The sequence below is a fragment of the Bombus affinis genome, chromosome 6 (assembly GCF_024516045.1).
Source record: "Bombus affinis isolate iyBomAffi1 chromosome 6, iyBomAffi1.2, whole genome shotgun sequence".
NCBI lineage: Eukaryota > Metazoa > Arthropoda > Insecta > Hymenoptera > Apidae > Bombus > Bombus affinis.
The window spans coordinates 905,848-926,716 of NC_066349.1; the positions used below are offsets into that span (position 1 = coordinate 905,848).

General features: G+C 31.6%; 1 protein-coding gene and 2 long non-coding RNA genes across 4 annotated transcripts in view; 2 read left to right on the top strand and 1 right to left on the bottom strand.

Moving 5' to 3' along the window:
• Window positions 1-125: 125 nt before the first annotated feature.
• LOC126917278 (dnaJ homolog subfamily C member 5) overlaps window positions 126-20,869 on the bottom strand; it is a 31,749-nt gene continuing 11,005 nt past the window's right edge. For both annotated transcript variants that reach the window (XM_050724014.1, XM_050724015.1), the window contains 2 exons: window positions 16,583-16,760; window positions 126-4,487 (listed from right to left, as the gene is read on the bottom strand). In XM_050724014.1, coding sequence (XP_050579971.1) covers window positions 4,420-4,487; window positions 16,583-16,760 — 246 coding nt within the window. In that variant the 3' untranslated portion in view covers window positions 126-4,419. The remainder of the gene's footprint in view (window positions 4,488-16,582; window positions 16,761-20,869) is intronic.
• LOC126917301 (uncharacterized) lies at window positions 14,368-15,555 on the top strand. The gene is made up of 2 exons (XR_007710913.1): window positions 14,368-14,506; window positions 14,607-15,555. It is a non-coding gene; the product is annotated as an uncharacterized LOC126917301 (long non-coding RNA).
• On the top strand, window positions 18,240-19,416 carry LOC126917297 (uncharacterized). Its single transcript, XR_007710909.1, has 2 exons — window positions 18,240-18,955; window positions 19,025-19,416. It is a non-coding gene; the product is annotated as an uncharacterized LOC126917297 (long non-coding RNA).

A 20,869-nucleotide genomic window follows, 5' to 3' on the forward strand; every position in this document is an offset into this window, starting at 1 on the left:
TCTATAAACTAAGCTCTGTCTCCAGATTGTGATAGATTTAAATATAAATATTGAGGATTGATGTCTATTGGATATTATCCAAGTTATAAATAAATGTATATGAATACATATGCACAAATAACAGATTATATTCGCACAAAATTTATTCTACAACTTCTTCAACAATAAATTATATGTATATATGTATGCATGCATATATCTATGCACAGAATTTCATTACGATTTAATATATATCCATTCACTGCTATTATTGATACAATAAAGTTTAGGAAAAAGTATACAATGCAATTACATATGTTCAGAATTAGTTCAATTCTGAAATAAACAGTCCACTCTGTATACATACACATATATATGTGCATACGTACAAACATATTACAGATGATGTTTTATACTACACATACATAATACATACAGATGTAGACGTTTAACACAAGTCATCAAAATAATTTAAACATTTATGGAGATAGTAAAAGAAATGGTAAATAAAAATTGTTTGATATGGAATATGATGCAAAAATAAATTTTGACTTATAAATTACATTTGTAATAAACTATTGTATGCCAAGACAAATATAATTATTCATTATAAGATGCAAATTAAGAGTACAGCAAATTGATACTTCATAATTCATAATCAATACACTTTTTACTAAACCCTTTAATTGATTGAACTAAAGTATTAAATGCATAAACCTTATTATATACACAATTATATGATTTGAAATGATAATTGTAGTCTATGGTTACATACAGTATAAATGTGAAAACGTGGTATTTTATTACAAGATTATAGTAGGCTTGAATTGCTTTTGACTTAATAATTTACTAATAATAAAACACATTACCAATTTGGTTCTAAGCTCCATATCAAACAACTTTAATGATTAGGTATATATTCCATTTTCAAAAGCTAAACATTTTGATCTGTTTTAGCTACATTAACTGCATGACACAAGTTTTATAATTCCCTACTTCATAATACATTGCGTAAATATTTACAGATATAATAATATGATTCTTCGAATAGCAGAGCAAAAAGATATTATAATACTCTTAATCTTAATTACAAATAAACTAAATTTTGACATTTGTTGCAATTTGCTATTGGTTACCATTAGGGTGTTGTAAAATTAATGCAATTTGTATATAATTGTATAATTATACATATCGATAAAAAATAATCTTTTAGTTAATAAATTTTTCAGAAATATATTACCATCTGTGATAAGATAAATACATCATTTTTCACGCTTAATGGTAAATATTAACAGTTTTTATATAGAAAAATCGTTAAAAAATACAACTAACATACAGTTTCTATTTTACATTTATAAAATAAGAATTAGGAGGTTAAATATATTAAATGCGGAAACGAATTATTCTATAAAAGCTAAAATGAGTTTTTATATAATAGTACTATTATTTTTACGTTGTATGGAATAGTTTATACATGACAACAAGATAGTAAAAATTACTAAAATATCCATTTATATTTTATGTGAATACATGTCATAACAATAACAACACATAAAATGCGTATATATACAGTGACGAGCAAAAGTGTAAACATACTCCGCTGATTTTATGTAAAAGGTGATACTACGACTAACTTTTCAAGTGATCGGTAAAGATTAAGTAATAGTAACTATAAGCTATGCCTGATTAACGATATGTAATAGTTCATTTTCATTAAAATTAATAATGTACAGAATATTTTATAATAATCGTGTTTTGAAACAATGTTTACAGTTTTGCACGTTTCGCCAGAAACGTTTATGATAGCATGTAAATGTCAAGGAAATGAAACTGTCAATAAGCACCGATTGTCCACTGTTTCGCAATCAACTGTTCCACACTATTGTTAGATTATTTTTCAGCTTGATATGCTTAATCCAAGATGAAGCCACTTAGTGAAGATAAAAAGAACAGTATTATTTGTTTGTGTGATAAAGGTTTGTCGTTGGGGCAAATTGCAGAGAAATGTGGTGTCAGTCATACGATAGTTGTAAGAATACGAAAAAAGTATGTTAGTGGACTAATTTCTTCACAAAACGGTGGACCGCGACTTATTTCGGATAGAGCAGCACGTGAAATTGCACATTGTATTCGGTCGGATAGTTACAAAACGCCAAAAATTGCTGCTCAGGAAATCGAAATAAGTGCTAGCGAATGGACCATTCGTCGCCCTTTAAAGAGAATTGGTTTTCGAGCGAAGAAAAAAGAAAGTAAACCAGCTCTTTCAAATAAAAATATTAAATCACGAAAACAATTTGTCGGCATCTACAAAGAATGGACGACCGAAGATTGGGAAAGAGTTATATGGAGTGACGAAACAAAAATTAACAGATTCGAATCCGACGGAAGGCCCTGGTATTGGACTTCATCCGAGAATAATGATCAACCAGGTGGTATAAAACAAACTATGAAGTTTGGAGGTGGCTCAATTATGTGTTGCAGTTGCTTTACTCACAGAGGTGTTGGTCCCTTAGTTCGAATCGAAGGTATAATACGAGAAAAACATTATTTGACCATTCTAAAAAATAATTTACCTTCTGTAGTTAATTCTATTGGATATAATGAACGTGAAATAGTATTTCAACAAGACGGGGATCCTAAGCATACTGCAAAAATAATTAAAACCTGGCTAGAAAATCAAAATTTTTCTGTGATGAAGTGGCCAGCACAAAGTCCGGATATGAATCCGATCGAAAATTTGTGGTCCATTTTGAAAAGAAGGCTGGAAAAATATAATAATCCACCTTCAGATGTTCATGAATTATGGGAAAGAACACAACAGGAATGGTACAATATTGAACCACAAATAATTAAAAATTTAATTGATAGTATGCCTCGTAGATTAAAAGCATTAAAAAGAAGTAAAGGAAAGTGGACGAAATACTAGGTTGAAACCTTAATTCGACGACTATAATTAAAGTGCAAAACTGTAAACATGGTTTGAGATGTCCATTTTTGTAAAATGTTCTGTACATTATCAATGTTAATGAAAATGAACTATTACATTTCGTTAATCAGACGTAGCTTGTAGTTACTGTTACCTAATCTTTACCGATCACTTGAAAAATTAGTCGTAGTATCGCCTTTTACACAAAATCAGCGGAGTGTGTTTACACTTTTGCTCGTCACTCTATATTTAATACATTTTAGTATATTAATATACATAATATCAATGTTAATATATTATTGAATACTATTTGTTTTTATTTAATTTTATATATTCATTTTTGTATGAATGAAAAAAAATTTTTTCTTTGTTTTCAGAAGTAAAAATTATGAAATATGTTTTGAACTCAATTATAAATCCAAATTTGTTGCGTATTTTATTATGAAGTTTTAATACTGAAATTTATTTTAGTATCTTTTGTTGTAAATCATCCTACTCAAGTGCGTTTACTTAATAAAAGCATGAAACTCTTATATAATGTCTTTAACCAATTATGAAACTGATATTGAATTTGTAAATTCATTTGCTATAATAAGCGATTAAAATAATATTGTGCATTAATTTCACATCATCCTAATAAAGACTGGAAGTTCCACTTTGTAATGAATCCATTCTCGGTATGTACATTGTTGTGTTTCGCAGGATACGATTACTATTAAAAATAAATATTTCGAAGAAGCAGCTGGATTAATGTATAACTTATTGTCATACTAATTACAATATATAATAATATAATCAATTAACAAAGAAAAGTTTCCTAGTAACTTCAAGCCATTTTTATTCACGCGTACATTGTTTACGTATTTCATGCATTAACAAAATGTGATTTTTATCATTAAATATTGATTTCAATTTTGAGAATAATTGAGAATTTGTGAATTAAATATTTATATATCGAGATCCTTATTCGCCACTCTTTGTTTTGTCTATTTGTAGAAACGGGGTGGATTTACATATGAATATTAATATCACTTTTCATATCCCATATACTTTACTAAGTCTTTGTTAAATCTGTCTTAATTTGCTAAATTTAAAAATTGAGAAGAAATTAGTAACTTTTGTTTCTAATATTTATGTCATTTATAATATTTCATTTTTTTAATTGTACTGACTCTTTTCCTTTTCTAAATTATAGACAAATATATCATTGATTAAATTATTTGGAGATGTCAAGAAGAATTGAACTATATATCATTTTATTATCATGTCAATATTAAAGCATTCAATAGATATAAACCTAAATATTTGATTACGCGATAATAAAAAACTTTTAAAGTGCATACATTCTTCTGTAACTTAATTATTTGACGATAATTAAGTAAATTTCTTACAAAAAGCATTTCCAATAATCTTTTAATGTCTTGCACACTACTCACAGATCAAAATCCACCCCGTAAAAGTTATATAACAAATATCCCAACGCTTATAAGTTTACCGTTTTTATCGTTTGGTGACTACCACTTTGTTGCAGTTGTGCTAGTTGTACCAACGTTTGCTCCAATGAAAGGATTTGTAGAGGCAGCTATATCCAACAAATAAATATTATAGTAATTAAACAACGTTTAAGAAAGATAAACACGTAATTGCTCATACATTTATATAAAGATTCATCATCTACTAATATTTCAAATAAGAATGACAATGAAAATGATAATAATGAATAGATTTGAAGTACTTTTAATACCAAAATATTGTATCATATAATATTTCGTTGCACTCCGTGCTTAAATATCAATTAAGACTTATTTTTCAAGCTGTAAACAATTTAATTTTTATTAGAAATTCCTGACACACGCAATCTGCCCTGCGTCATCGTACAGATTCTGCCGAGCGCAGAGGGTCACTCGTCCAGTAGGGCCCCTCGACTAAAGAACTTTCGAGACTACGAAAGTGGTCATATCATTTTAGATACGTGATTCATCATATTCAAATTATTATAAATGTAATACAATATATAAAGGAACGTATTATAATAAAAGAACTTTCTATTCTACGAAGTAATATTTATGCAATTTGTTATTTACCAAAAGCTTACACCGTACAGGAGATTCTACGACATTCAGCTCTGCAAGATAATTTTTTTAAATCGTAGATAAATCGCTGCATTACAATCGATCTCCCTACTTACCAATATTCACAAAGATTAGCTGTATAAGTCAAGGCCTCTGTAGAACAGCTGACGAAAATTTTCTTCTCACTTGCATTTAATATTCCTTATTTTGATTTCTGCATTCGATAAGCCTGGTAGAAGCATTTGACGTAGCATATTGTATACATACTTGCCTTCTTGCCGAAAATCACAAGAAATCAAGTTAGTGATAATGACTCTTTTTTGTATAACACGTCTTCGATAATACGATTCTGAATTATAGCGCAAAATTCGATTGCTTTTGTAACTTGAGAAATAAGTCTCAATCGACATATTTGCATATCAAACACTTTTCGTGTTTGTTTTGGTGTATATAACATTTAACAAGGAGAAATAATAATGCATCATAACAAATAAAAAACAATATATTTAAATTAAACACCGACAGCAAAAAACAAAAGATTACGTATTCTCTCTTTTTAATGACGAATAATTTTATTCCTTAACAAATAAAAATCACTTGGATAATAGGATAATAAAAGAGAAATATTTAACATTGTGCAGCTATATAATTACTTATATTAAATTGGCATATCTATTCAGTAAAGGAGAGAGTCCTACAGCAACTATTTACATCAAATTATTCTTAAATTTACAATTGCTTTTCAATGTATGTATATAGGCACACACATATGTACATACATACAGTTATACACTTTTACTTAGCTTTATACTATTAATACTTACTTAAAATGCACATGCTTGCTTCAAATATTAATATTAGGCGTAGAAAAAGTTTTGTGCTGTTGATTATACATCTCATTGGTATCAAAATTATTAAAAATTTTTTTACGGATTGCCTTTTCTCATTTTTATGCTATTGTTAAAAAACATGTAAATACAATTACTACAAACAACATGTTTAATAGACTGTTTTTATATTGCGACTGTTAAAGCGATTTGTTTTGCCTTCGGTAACAAGGTCTTAACACTTGCTAGATGTAAACAAAGAATATCGATGATTTAGTCTAACTTTTTCCATTCCAGATAATATTGGTTTTAGCTGTCATCCACGAAATAGCTTGTGGTTACTAATGCCGAATTTAATAGTTGTCGTTTAAAATCGACTTCTGCGGGTATAAAAGTGTCGAGTGTAGTTATTTAAATATTTAAGCATTTTTGTCTAGATATAGCTACAAAAACTATTTATTATAATATTTATGAAAAAAGCACAAAATTATTTTCTGCACTTAATAACTACAATGATATAAATAAAATAAAATATCTTAAAATTAAGAAAATATTTACTGGAATAAAGCATAATATAACTGTATCATTTATTGCTACATAAGAATACATGATACGTCCTGTGCAAGCATATGCCTTGGTGTCATTGCTTGATGTTTAAAATACCGTAAAACTGAAATTAGTAATACTGACACAAAGAATGTGGGAACAAGAGCCCTATAGTTCATTGCATCAATTTGACGATTCAAAGAATAATACGTAGCAATTCGTTGAAAAGAAATATGGATGAAATTGTAGAAACGCCGATTTTTGTATATGTTGTAGACATCGATATTTTAAATAACCATTTCCTATATATATAACGGGTGACTTAGTTTCTTTTATTATTTAGTTGAATGTTGCCTTTAACGCTAAACCTACCGAGACTTCTTGTATACCTATATCGTATATGAAATATATATACGATATATACGAAATATATATTGTACGCATATTTTAAGAAAAGTTGTATAGTTTGATGGCGATGTGATAATGTTTAAATATGCGAAAGTTGTACAAAAGTTTAAAAACGGTCAAATTGACCGATAGCGATAGGTTTAGTGTTAAGATCACTGATCATCGTTTATAAATAGAAGGTAAGTGGCAACCAATACTGACGCATACGCTGCCACATAACTATATGTAAAAATACATTGTAGTGGTCCTGATAGTTCTTTGCGAATATCCACCCGTTATATGTATAGGAAAAAGTTGTTTAATATACTGACTTCTACAGCATATCTAAAAATCATTGAAATCGAAAGGTAGGCAGCGTTTCTACAGTTTCGTGGAAATATGTATTGAGATAAATTTCTTTCAAGTTCGTACAATATTGCAGTATTCAAATAACTTCTAAAAACTATTTTGTTAGTAACTAAATGGAAATACTATCCACCACTAAAGATCTTAAAGATGTTAATATGTACATTCAAAGCTTATTTTATTTAAAGAAAATCTTTTTTATTTTCTAAATTCTCAGAAAAGTAAGGATAGTGATGACTCTTGGTCTTACAATGAATTTTGTTTCAAAATTAGTGCATTAAATTAAAAAAGAACCACAATAGTGAAGAATAAAAATATTTAAAATTTGATATTTTTAGCTGATACGTTTTAATTTATTTAATACATTGGTAAGGGTTTATTATTATAATAAGGCCTCAAAGAACACAGTTTATATCAAGCCAAACGTGCAAGCCCAAGATAGACACATCTAAATATATACAATTTAGAGTACAATTGATGTGTTCCAAACATATTCATACTACTGTCTATAGGTATTTGGCCACCCAATTATCAGAAATATACAAAATATAGTTGACGTATTTTCTACTGTTAACTTTTTCCACCGTTTTTATCTTACACACTTATATACAGATAGTAACTACTAATACAAATAATATCTAAGTTAGTTACTATAAATAAAAATATGTGTAAATAAAATCAGGTGAAAATTGGTCTAAGACATTTGAGTACATATATTAATTCCAAGTATCTCCATAGACTATCTGTTTATTATTGGAGTCCTTGGCTGAATGAAATATGATCTTGTCTCGAGGTTTATATACATTTGTTTAAGCGTTTAATTTTTATTGAAGATTAAAATGAAGCTAAAACAACACAGATTTTTTTGTATCAGCCTGAGTTTAGCAATGCATCTAGATCTCTTTTCGACTTGCGACTATAAAATCCGTTGTCGAATATGGCACAATTTCCATTCACGCTGCTGCTACTGCGAAATTGTGAAAGGATAATAAAATGGTAATGGATGGCTCTGTGTCCCAAACGTCCTGCAGGGCCACGGCCCAGAGGACAGTGGCAGGATGGGCGCTTCTAAGTTGCGCCCGACGGTAGCCTCTCCAAGGGCCCAGGACCTTATGATATAATCCTACTCAAAATCCACATTCGACACATTCTATTGGAAGATTCTGAACCGTTGACATTTTGTTATAACTGGACAGTTGCTCTGTTGGATTTGTGTAATAAATTTTTACATAGAATATCATATCTAAATCCGAATTTCTCACCTTACCTGCGAAACGTTCAAACTACCGCGAAATAATTTAAACGACGCGAGGAGACAACCGATGATTTGTTAATTTCCTGTGTCTTCTACGTGACAATCGCCGTGGCGCTGAAGTTTGATTTCGCGCGATTCATTTATTTTTTGCGATTATCAATTATCTCATATTGTTTCTTCGCGTTACTAAATACTAATTAATTCCGTGTTAAAAACTAATTAATCGCTTAACTAATTAATTAATTAACTAATAATAATTCAGATAAGAGCGTTTATTATACTTTTATACGCTACAAAAATTTTTGCTATTTAATTTTTTAGTTAGTCCTTAAAGTTAATATGATTTCAAATGAAATGACGATACATTTTTACAAAGTCCCTCCAAAGGATGTCGAGTGCTGTCAGATAGAGAGGACAGTTCCTCGAGATGTTTATCTGATAATAGCATCTTCAGTACGTCGCCGTCAAATTGAATCGGATAGCGAAGTTGAAGATGTCGGTAATGATGAAAATAGTACACAAGAAGAGGAGTGTGATACAAATTGGCATATACTTTGGCCAGTCAAGCGAAGATCACATTTTCGAATTCACAGGAAATCAATACACATCACTCTGAAATTTTTTGTTATACTGAACCGCATAGTTTTTATTTTTTTTCTGTTACGAATGAAATATTCCAAATTGTTGAGAATCAAACGAATATATATGCTGCGAAAATAATGTCAGAACAGCGATCGAATCGTCTCGATAATTGGGTTGAAAGAAATCCTAATAAAATATAACGGTTTTTTGGCCTAATTATATGGATGGGACTAGTGCGATAAAATTCATTTGCGTAATTATTATATATATGTAGCGGCACATGAGTCATAGGACGATTCGACTCGAGAGTGACTCATGTTGTTGTTTTGCCTCAGGGCACAGACACAGTTTCGATATACGAGATGTAAAAGTAAACAAACTCCGGACAAAACAGTAGCGCACGCAAACTATGTTATGGAAATAAAAGACGTCGAATGGATCGAACAAAGGCACAAAAAATTTGAAGAAAACAGCAACTTATTGTCCAAATTGTCCCGACTAACCTCAGTTATGTAGGTTAGATGTACAATAGAATGCTTGAAAATTTTACATTATTATTAAATAATCCTTTAATAAAATATTTTCGTATTACTTTTATAACAATTCAACGGTTTTATTATTATGGAATATCTATTCAAATATCTATGATAATCCTTCACAAGTAATCAAATAAGCGACACCCGAATACGGGTGTCGTGGCAGTCAACGTGTTGAGACGTATTATACTAACTCTGTATTGTTGTACTTAGAGTGATTTTTAAATATACTGACTATCACAAGTATTCATTCGTTTCGCCATTTGAATCAACACGTTTGATATCCATCACATATATATATATAGAATTATTTTTGTGTTTCGTTACTTTTAGTAATAACGAAGAAAATGATCCTAATAATAAATTGTCAAAAATTATTCATATTATCGATCCATAAAACAGTAATTTTAAGAAATATTACAATCCAGATGAAATATTATGCGTAGGTGAATCATTAGTGCCATTTCGACGATATTTGAAACACAGTCACAGATATGGAATAAAAGTTTTTAAATTATGCGGTGGTGCAGGATACACTCATTCTTTTCAAACATACATGGGAAAAGAAAAGAAAAGAGATAAAATAGCAGGAAACAAATCATGTGAGGTTGTACTGTTTCTTTGCAAAAATATATTGGATGAAGGCTATACTATCTGCACAGATAATTGGTATACAAGTGTTGATCTGATGGGAAAATTAATCACAATGAACACACATTTAGTGGGTACGAAAAAATCGACGAGGAAATCCAACGGAAGTAGTGTCTCAAAAATTAAAGTTTGGAGAAGTTACTGCTCACGAAAATAAAAAAGGTATAACAGTATTATAAAATGGAAGGACAAGAGACTGTATTGATGCCTTTTACGAGGCATTCAACAGAAATGACTACTGTACATAAGAAATTCTATTCGTATGAAAAACCAAAAATAGTTGTGGAATACAATCTAGAAAAATCATCAGTCGATTTATCTGACCAAATAATAGCATGTAGTTCACCACTGCGTAAAACTTTAAAGTGGTATAAGAAATTAGCAATAGAAATATTATTAAATCCATGTATGGTAAATGCAATGGTATTATTCACACAGATAACTCGCAAAAATGTTCGAAATCCCGATTTCAGAATGAAAGTAATAATGTGTTTAACAAAATGTCATGATAATGAAAGCGAGCTTTCCATTTCTGCACGTGAAAGCTTGTTGAGAAAACCACGTCATGAATTAAAAGCAATGCCGGGAGAGGTTAGAACTGTGAGACGATTTTGCAAAATATGTTATCAAAAAAACTCAAAACAGCTAGGGAGGACTGCAAAAGACTGTAGTAAAAAAGGTCGTGACATATTGTGAAGATTGTGCTGGTTCACTCTTTCTTTGTTTGGAGTGTTTCAATACGAGATATCGCAATATGCGCATAAGAAAGAATATTGATGAGACTTGGATCCCTGTAAATTGCAACGAAATTAAAATATACTTTGCAATATGCATAATAATGGCTCAAGTTAAAAAACCAGAAATTCAGATGAACTGGTCTAAAAGAGTTATTATAAAAACACCGATATTCAGGAAAACTATGCTACTGAAAAAATTTTTGCAAATCACTAGGTTTTTCCATTTTGTAAATAACGATACGACTGACGAGATGGATAAATTACGTAAAGTCAAACCTGTGGTAAACTATTTTAATAAAAATTTCAAGGAAATATATGTAATGGAAGAGAACATCGCGATCGACGAATCGTTAATGAAATTTAAGGGACGCATGTTTTATAAACAATTTAATCCCTCGAAGAGATTCATGATAAAACTTTATAAATTATGCGAGTCATCATCGGCCTATTGCTATAATTTTAAAATATATTCAGTTAACGATTAAACAAGTTCTGATTATAGTGCATCTGAAAGTGTTGTAATGGAGTTATCAAAGTCAATACTACATAAAGAACGCACTTTGTATATATTATAGATAATTGATATTCTTCGCCGAAACTGTTTTTAACTTTAGTTGAAAATCGAATAAATGCCGTTGGGATAGTAAATTTTAATAGAAAAAATATGCCCGGAGATTTTGTTAAAGCAAAATTTAAAAAAAGGGAATGTAGGATGAGAAGCTGCAATGGCATACTAGCGTTGAAGTTGAAGTATATACGAGACGTTCATATTATTTCTACAAAGTACGAAAGTGTAGAAATGACTGAACAAAACAGAAGTCAACTAAGTCCTACTTTCAAGCCAAAATGTATTGTTGATTATGGCAGAGGAATGATTGGTATTAATCGCCAAGATCAGATATTAGCGTGCTTCCCTGTTATGAGGAAATACTTGAAAGGGTACCGAAAAATCCTTTTCTACATATTTGACATAACACTTTTTAATTCATATATTCTGCACAACAAAAACAATATGGAAAAGAAACAGAATTATACCGAGTATAAACTTCAAATAGCCAAAGCATTATTACAAAACGTACCGTTACAAAATTATAAAAGACGAGGACGATTATCGAGCGGAGATATACCAATAAGACTACACGCGCAACATTGGGGTCATTTTCTGAAACATATAGATTCCACGTCATTGAAAACAAATCCAACAAGAACTTGTAAAGCATGTGCAAAAAATAAGAAACGTAGAGAAACAACGTGGGACTGTAAAAAATGTCGAGTTGCGTTACATGTACCTCATTGTTACGAAAAATATCACACAGTTGAAGATTACTAATTTTCTACGAGTTTTTTCAAAGCATTATTAATTTAAACTAAGTATTAATTTACAAATTATTACTGATACATTATTCACTTTCAAATAATAACTCATTTTCGTTCACTGATGAATCAATCATAATTACTTCCCAGACATGTTAAAAGTACTAGTTATGCCCAAATGTGTTTATTATTACTTTCGTTGCGCCGAGATATACATGTTATATTCTTCTTGTTTATTGTGGCCCGAACAATCGGGAGTTAGCGGGTAGGACAAGCGGTTAATTGCAAAATAAATTTTAGAATGTATGCTGATCCGAAAACTACGATCTCCAAACAAAAAGGGGGGAGATGTTGGATGATCAACTTCTTATTCATACTGCAATACCCTAATCTTTTTCCTTTCTGAATCATCCCGAATTTTGACCCTTTTTTCTCGTCAATTCTCTCTAATTATCCTGATCTAATTACTTATCCTAACCACTAGGCTATAAGAACCGCGTGCAGTTACCCGTTATAGATAAAACCTCCAACTTTTCAATGTCTGTTGTCAAATGTCCACCATCCGGAATCCAACATCGGAGCAGTAATAAGTTAAAAGTGAAACTAATAATTGAAATTGTATACCGTATACTTTAAATTCCGACTTGTAAAATCTGAAAGGATGTTTAAAAGGTTGAACGAGGAAGTTCAAAGGAGAAGGAAATAAAATGCACTATGAATTAAACATTTTATAAATTCATGGAAGCTCAACAGTTAAGAATAACTATACATGCATGCGCCACTATAGTGACTTTCGCGGATGCATCTTATATTACGACGCGCTACTACAGTGGTTCACTCTATTGACTTATACGCTCACCGTTTAAATTAAATGAATTTTTTCATTTGTCTTGCTTCACATTTTTTTTGTCCTCGCAACGTTTTACAACAGTGTTAACAATATACAGACAGAATATATAGTCTTTGTTTTTGATACGCCAGTATTAGGTATCAATTACTGCTTTTCGTTCATATAAATGTACCGTTATTAAATGCTCTTTTTAACATGCCGATCCATATCCTTATAATTTTGTAGAATCTTCAACCACAAAATGTCGCTTCAAAATAGAAAACAAAGAGCAATTTGAAAAACACTATCGCGCTAGAGTGTGAAAATTGTGGCGTGGATCTATGTGTCATGCTGTGCTTTAAAATATATCACACTAAATTGTATTATTAATTGTTAAAGTAAATTATTAAAGTTACAGTATATGCATCATATCTTTAAGAAAAATTATAATTTAGTTATCAAAATCTTCGTTCTAATGTGCTTGTGTAGGGAACAATTATCTGTCACATATTGCAATAAAAGATAAACAAATAAAAGCAAACCCCAGTAAATGCAACTATATTACATTTACACTACGAAAACGGAAACCACCAAATATCCGATTGAATTGCGCGCACATAACACAAACAAGGTAAGTAATACCTTGGAATCCACCTAGACACACAACTTATATGGAAGCAACATACGAAATCAATTATAGACAAAATACGGATAAAAAGAAGACAGGTATATTGGCTAACTAGTCGGAACTCCAAACTCTGCATGGAAAATAAACTAAAAATCTACAAAACGATAATAAAACCAATTTGGATATACGGAATACCACTATGAGGGACAGCAACAATGAGCCACATAAATAAACTAGAGTTCCTACAATCGAAGATACTCAGAACAATAGTCAACGCCCCATGGTATGTCAGAAACGAGGATATACGCAGAGACCTAAAAATTCCAACGGTCAAAAAAGAAATTGGCAGATACGCAAGAAAATACAAGGGAAGAACGACAACACATCCAAACCAGCTGGCTGCTGAAGCGAGCAAAACTCTTCTAAAAAGAAGACTAAAGAGAAAACAACCCACTGATCTCACTAAAGAAATAAAATAGACAAACTCGAAGATGGTATCCTGCTGGGGGTAGCCATCCACATGTAATTTAGCAATAAAGCTAGAAAAATTTACCAAATGTCCAGCTGGACAAGTCGTAAAGTACAAATTAAATAATAAGAAACATATTGCAGTGCTGTGCATTTATATCGTTTAGGCGTAATTCGCGTCGAACTCTGTCATACAGAGAAACAGCCCTGCGCAAAATTTAACCGTACCTAAGAGGTTAATTCTTAATACGGGATAGTATAGTTATATATATGTATATATAACTATTGCTATAGTTCTGTTCCTAGGTTTTTGAAGTAGTCATTGCGAGAAGATCGTAAACAAAACTGTACTGAGGGTAAAAGCATAAAATTCTTTGGTATTCCGCAAGGTGAAACAAAGTATGTACGTATAACAATTATATGTACGCGGCTTTCGTACTTGGAAGAATTTTGTATACCAATTTTTAAATTTAATGCTGTTCTTAAATCATTAAATATTGTAGCGTTTCATCGTGGAGGACGTTTGTTCGTGCGCGTATGTTTACTCTGGAGAGAGACACATCGCTATGTCCAAAGGCAAAGTCAAATACATACACAATACATACAATTTTGAATCAAGGCAGAAAGACGGTTGTCACGGATACGATTACGGGCTTTAATCAGAGAAATACATGAAGAACGTAAATGGCCACTACTCGCAACGTACGAGTAAATTACACTGCGATTCTTCTTATATACCAAACAATAGTTGTACTGTTTACAACACGTGTTAGTTAATAAATTATTTCGTTTTTAGTAAAAGACTAGTATCTATTTCCGTAATTGAAAAAGCACTCAGAACCGCCTTACATCTATTAAATATCTACCGCGCTCACTTGTAACTCTATAACTAAAATCTTTTAACCAGAATCCAATGATCCAACCATAGTAAGGATGAATCGTACAAGATCGTCCGATAATAAAGAATCACAACATGTTATATTATCCTAAAAAATTCCAATCCTAATTATAATTGTAATATTGTTTTCATACCGAAGACTAAGCAAACGAGAGATAAAAAACAGTTGTGTAAATTCTTCTGACAATTTTGCGAACCCGCTGTCGCCGTACATTGATTTTCCGGTATATGTACGAACCTGTGAAGTGAATCGCGGTTACGTAGAAAGGTGGAAGGTCACCTTTTTCCTTGACGTTTCGTTAAGATCTTTTACTTGCCTATCCTTTCTGAAGTGATCTAAGTTCGACGAGACAATTCCCATTGCAATTATCACCGCGTGCACATCAATAACATCCCAGCTCAAGACTTTTCTTGGCGTCTCGCCGTTATATTGCCCACACAGCTACTTACGCCTCGGAATAAAATGGAATCTCTTCGCTGGGAAACTGATCAGTCGCGTACGTATGAGGGACATGGATTAAAAGTCGTGTTTATAGCCGTCTTGCGTCTATGAACCGCAATTAAAAAGTTATACCTTTTTCGCTGGAAAAAATCGAGAGGCGGCAATACAAAAAATATGAAAAATAATTGTGATCAGTATACAGTAAATTATATAAATATGGAATACACCAATATGATCGCCGATTTGCATCGACGATATGGCATATGATCGAATGATAAGAAATAAGAAAACATGCTTGGGCTTTAAACGCTATAATTCCTTGGCTTCCTTAAAGTTGCGTTTTCTGAGACATTATCGTAATTTCAAGACCAATCATTCGTCAACAGACGACCGTAAATGATTCTTCCAAAACAGCCAAAAACTATCACGATTAATTGTCAGACCAAGAGTCAACATTCAAGATAAAGCCTTAGAATGTTATTCGCAGGAATGAAAATTTTATGGAAATTTGTTTTCCTGTATCTATAAAATCAAATTCCTTACATAATGAATACTAAATTTTCTTAAGATAAAGAAATTTGAATAAGCGACAGATTTACTTTTAAGATTTAGAGTTCTGATATAAATTGTATCAGTTTCGGGGTTTTATTAATGTAAAAGTTATGTTTTATGGTACTTTAGTGAATGTATCACCAATTTACAAAATTTTATTAACAATTATCACGGAATACAATCCTATGTTTATTTAAAATTGTATATGAGTCGTATTGTGTTGAAAGAAGATTTTGTTTTATTAATAAATTATTCGTTCATTTTGATATTATGCAAATATCCCCCACAATTTTAATATTTCATATTAAAAGATCCAGAATATAAATTTGTGTTAGCGATGAAAGATTCATAATAATATAAAAGTTTCTGCAAATTGCACAGCAATTAAATTATGAATTCAAGCAATATTTTATAAAATTAATACACTTATATTTCTGTTGCATTTTATGCGATAATACGCTTCACTAGAAGCATAGAAATAATAAGACAAAAGGCAAAAGGAAAGTACTTAAATAGAGCTAAAACTGAATAAGAAAAATTGTGACCAGCTGGGTAACGTGCATTAATATTTTAAGTACTTGTAATACCAGTTGTGTAAATAACTCTTTCAGCACCCCTGTTCAAATTTGTATTCTCATCGACGGTAGTAATCGGTTGGCTCATGGCTGGTGGAGGCATGGCGAAAATGGGTTGTTGATTCGTCGAATTATTTTGCGGACCACCCTGTGGTTGTGCTGTAATCGCATCGTCATCACTCTCCTCTTCCTGTAAAACAACAATCAGTAAGAAATATTTATTCTTCTATAACAATCATAATTTCCACTAGTAGACCTATATACAGATGGTCCACATAAAACACTAAAAGGCGGTTTTTCGAAAACCGTAACTGACATCAACTAATTTTCTTTTTAATTTCAATGGTACAAAAGGGCTGATTATTATTTGGAGAACAACAGATTTTTCCGAGAAGATTGCTAATATATCAAGGGAACATTGTTTTTTCCTCATTTTTTTAAATGTAATGCAATAATAATTTCTGTCCATTCAGATAGCTCTTAAGAAATTAGATAATATTTACTTGAAGTATTTTTCATTATTCTGCGTAATTAAAGAATTATGACGGAAGGAAGATCTTGTGGCGGCACTCGACAAGCCAAATACCACCACTCGACACTAACTAGTGTCGGACGACGGCAGCGTAGTGGTTAGCGCTTTGTTTACCTGTCCTGTTTTTGCGACCAGGTTTTCAGGACAAAGATGGGAAAAAAGACAATATCGTACATAAGTAACGCTCTACAGCGACTTAAATTTAAGTTACAAGTGTAAACCTAAAAAAAAAAAAAAAATGTAATATTGCATGGCTATGTCGTACCGTCGCGTATCGGTACTTTTGCCTGAACCACCTCACAACCAAATTCATCGTTTATAATGGAAAATACACATATGTAATACAAAAAAACTGGTAAAAATAAACACTATAAAAAAAGCAGTGGTTAACGCCATAGATTACGAAGGTTTGGAACCCGGGTTCGAATCCCGGCGACCGGAGTCCGATTTTTCTTCTACGCAACAAAATTAGAAGAAAAATCAGCAGTACCCCAGCAGCGACTATCATCACGGACTGTACACCTCGATCTAAAGAAGGACTACGCGGAGGCATCGAAGCGTAATTTCAACTTAAGTAGACTCATTCCGAGATAAAATTCATTTTATCAAGTGTTCGAAATAAAAGTGACCGTTTACTTTTAAACATTTATAAGTTATAAGTATAACATTTATCACAAAAGAAGATATAAAGAGAAGAATATAATATGCTTCTAAAACCATAACTGCAACAATATTCTCAGATGTACGAAATAATGTCATACAAAGAATAAATAAATCTTTAAAAGTGAACAATCATCATTTCGATTACTTAATAAAATAAATTTGACTTCTTCCTGTCATAGCTCTCTAATAATACAGAATAACGAAAAATGCTTCAAGTAAATTTATTCAGTTTCATAAGAACTATCTAAATAGATAGAAACTAATATCGCATTTCATTAAAAAAAAAAATGAAGGTGTCTCCCCTTAGTATCCCTTAGTAACACTTTCGTATCATTGAAATTAAAAAGAAAATTAATCGATATCAGCTATGATTTCCAAAAAAAAGGACTGTAACACTTTATGTGGGCCATCCTGTATATACGTCAAGACGGATTAAACTATATGTCTTTCTTATATTCAACTGTCCGCGAACTATTTTTAAAAGGAATTGCACTAGTTAATTCTATTAATAAAATCTTGGTACTTTTGTACTGTTCAATATCTCAAAACTCGATTACATTGAAACCACCTTCACAGATTTTACAGTCCAGAATTCATCAATATCAGTCTTGGCTAACAGCAGTATTAATCAGTACAATATTACAGTAGTATTAAGACCATGTGTTAAAAGGTATTAACGGACGATATACATAGTCATACAATGTTTATGTTGGCCATTCTAACTGTCGCTTAGTATGTTAAATCATAATTTGTGCTAAAGTCAGAAACTTGTTCAATTCGGTGGATTCGAGCAGATTCTTTGTGGTTGTGACGGCACTCGACAAGCCAAATACCACCATTCGACATTAATTAGTGTCAGACGACGGCAGCGCAGTGGTTAACGCGTTAGGTTACGAACGTTCGGAACCCGGCGACCGGAGACCGATTTTTCTTCTACGCAACTAAATTAGGAAGAAAAATCAGCAGTACCCCAGCAGCGACATCTACAGCCCCTAGCGACAATTAGCCTGGACGAGGCCCAGCAACTACAACTATCACGGACAACATATATACCACCTCATGGTCTTGGACAACTGATAACGAGTACGAGTTCATACTTGATGGACCATCCAATTCTGACTGGCACTGCATAAGTCTCTTTATTGAGAGTCACGGTCTGATTGAGGTTTAGATATAAGTGACTCTAACAGGTGATCTTTTGACTTTGATTATAAACTCTGACTCGAAACTATCTTGCTAATCTCAGCCCCCCTCTCCAGGAATCGTCTTCCTAATTGAGAATTTTTAAGGTTGCTGATTAGCCTGTGTTCCGAAAAACAATAATTAATCACCCTTTATGGAGAGAAGGTAAAGCGATCTCAGAAATTATGGAGGTAGTTTTCCCAACACTGTGAAATTTCTTCCCAATCTCAACAATTGGTACCTGTGTATTGACGTCGACTGAGATCCTAATAACTATATATATTTAACTATAGAATAACTATATATATCCTAATAAGTTATAAATACCATGAAATGGCATCACGAAGAAAATGCGAACAAATTGAAATGAGTTCTGAAGGAAATCGTGCCTTCTGGAAGATTCTATTATAATGTATTTGAATTTTCCATGTTTGTGGAATTTAAAAATTAAATACCACATCGATATTTATTTCTAGCAATCAACTAATTTGTTGGCCTCTTTATTAACTTGCACCTATTCCTGTTTAATATACATATATAGCTACCGCTGTACCTAACAATTGCATCTTTTTCGTACACCTAGATGTAAAAACGCTATTTTACTACTTTAAACTTCCGCTAGGATGAATTTGACGAACACACCATCACTGTACAGAGCAGTCAAGACGCGAATGTATGCTTCATCGCGGACAGAGCGTAAAATTTGAAGTGTAACTTTGTTATGTCATGTAAATTAGCAATTTCTTATTCAAATAGTTATTCGCACAATCGTTATGACATAAACAAAACAATTTTTAAAAAAGAATGTCGAGAATCTTTGAAAAAAACAAGCTATCCTCTGCTTAACTAAAGTTTTGAATTGATACAAAATTTGAACGAGTGACTAAAGTCACTGGTAGAATACAGTGAGCGTGTGATAATTGGTGACTATAGCTTACGTTAAGAACGAAAGGATTAAAACTGCTGATTGAGTTGATATCACGATACAGTTTGTCACGTATAAGACCTCGTCTACAGGCATGCTCCGAGATAAATAAAGGCCGCTTTACGCTCTAAGGCACTCATGACTAATTAAATACAATAAATCTATGTATTAAGATGTGATGTTAATAACAGTTCATTTGAAGCTGTCACTATGGTTTTACGCCGAATATCAAATTTCAATTTGTTCAGACCGCAGTAGGTTTTCATAGAAAGTTGTCACTATTTGCAAAATTTTTCCTTTAAGACACAAAAATTGAATATACATTATACTTTCTTTAATTAGAAATCATATATAGATATAAATGATATTTCCTATTGTTAAAAACTGTGTATAGCGTACAACATGACTCGATCAAAATGCGCTATTTCAAAATTTAAACGTTTATAATTTATGAGGAAATAATCACAAAAACTGTTTTAGATAAAATGATTGATATTTTGAATTGATCGGCACTTAATGTAAATTAGCGAATCCTTTATTTCACCTGCAATTAGATTCTAATTAAAACTCTTTCTATGGGTCCCTGTTTTATTTTCCACGAGAAATAATCAGAAATCATCTCGGATCACAGATTAAGACTTAGACAATTTAAATTAAAATCAGTTATCTGGTTTACTACCCGGCTTCCATTCTATTGAAATATTTTTAGTTACGTAAATCAATAATCTCTAATGTGATAAAAAAAAGTTACAACAGATCTTGTTGCAATTTAACAGTTCGATTAAGGAAAGGTACTCATCAAGCAGATCTGATAGACCGATAGAGCTCACCATAGACGCTTCCTAAATGGAGAAATCGTTTACGTAATATTTAACCTCGTATGGGATATAAGAATTTACCTAGTGTCTACGTAGATAAATTTTGGTAAGGAATTTTGGTATCGCAAAAACAGAAAAAAGATGTATCGAAAATGTAGCTTATGGGAAATGAAATACAT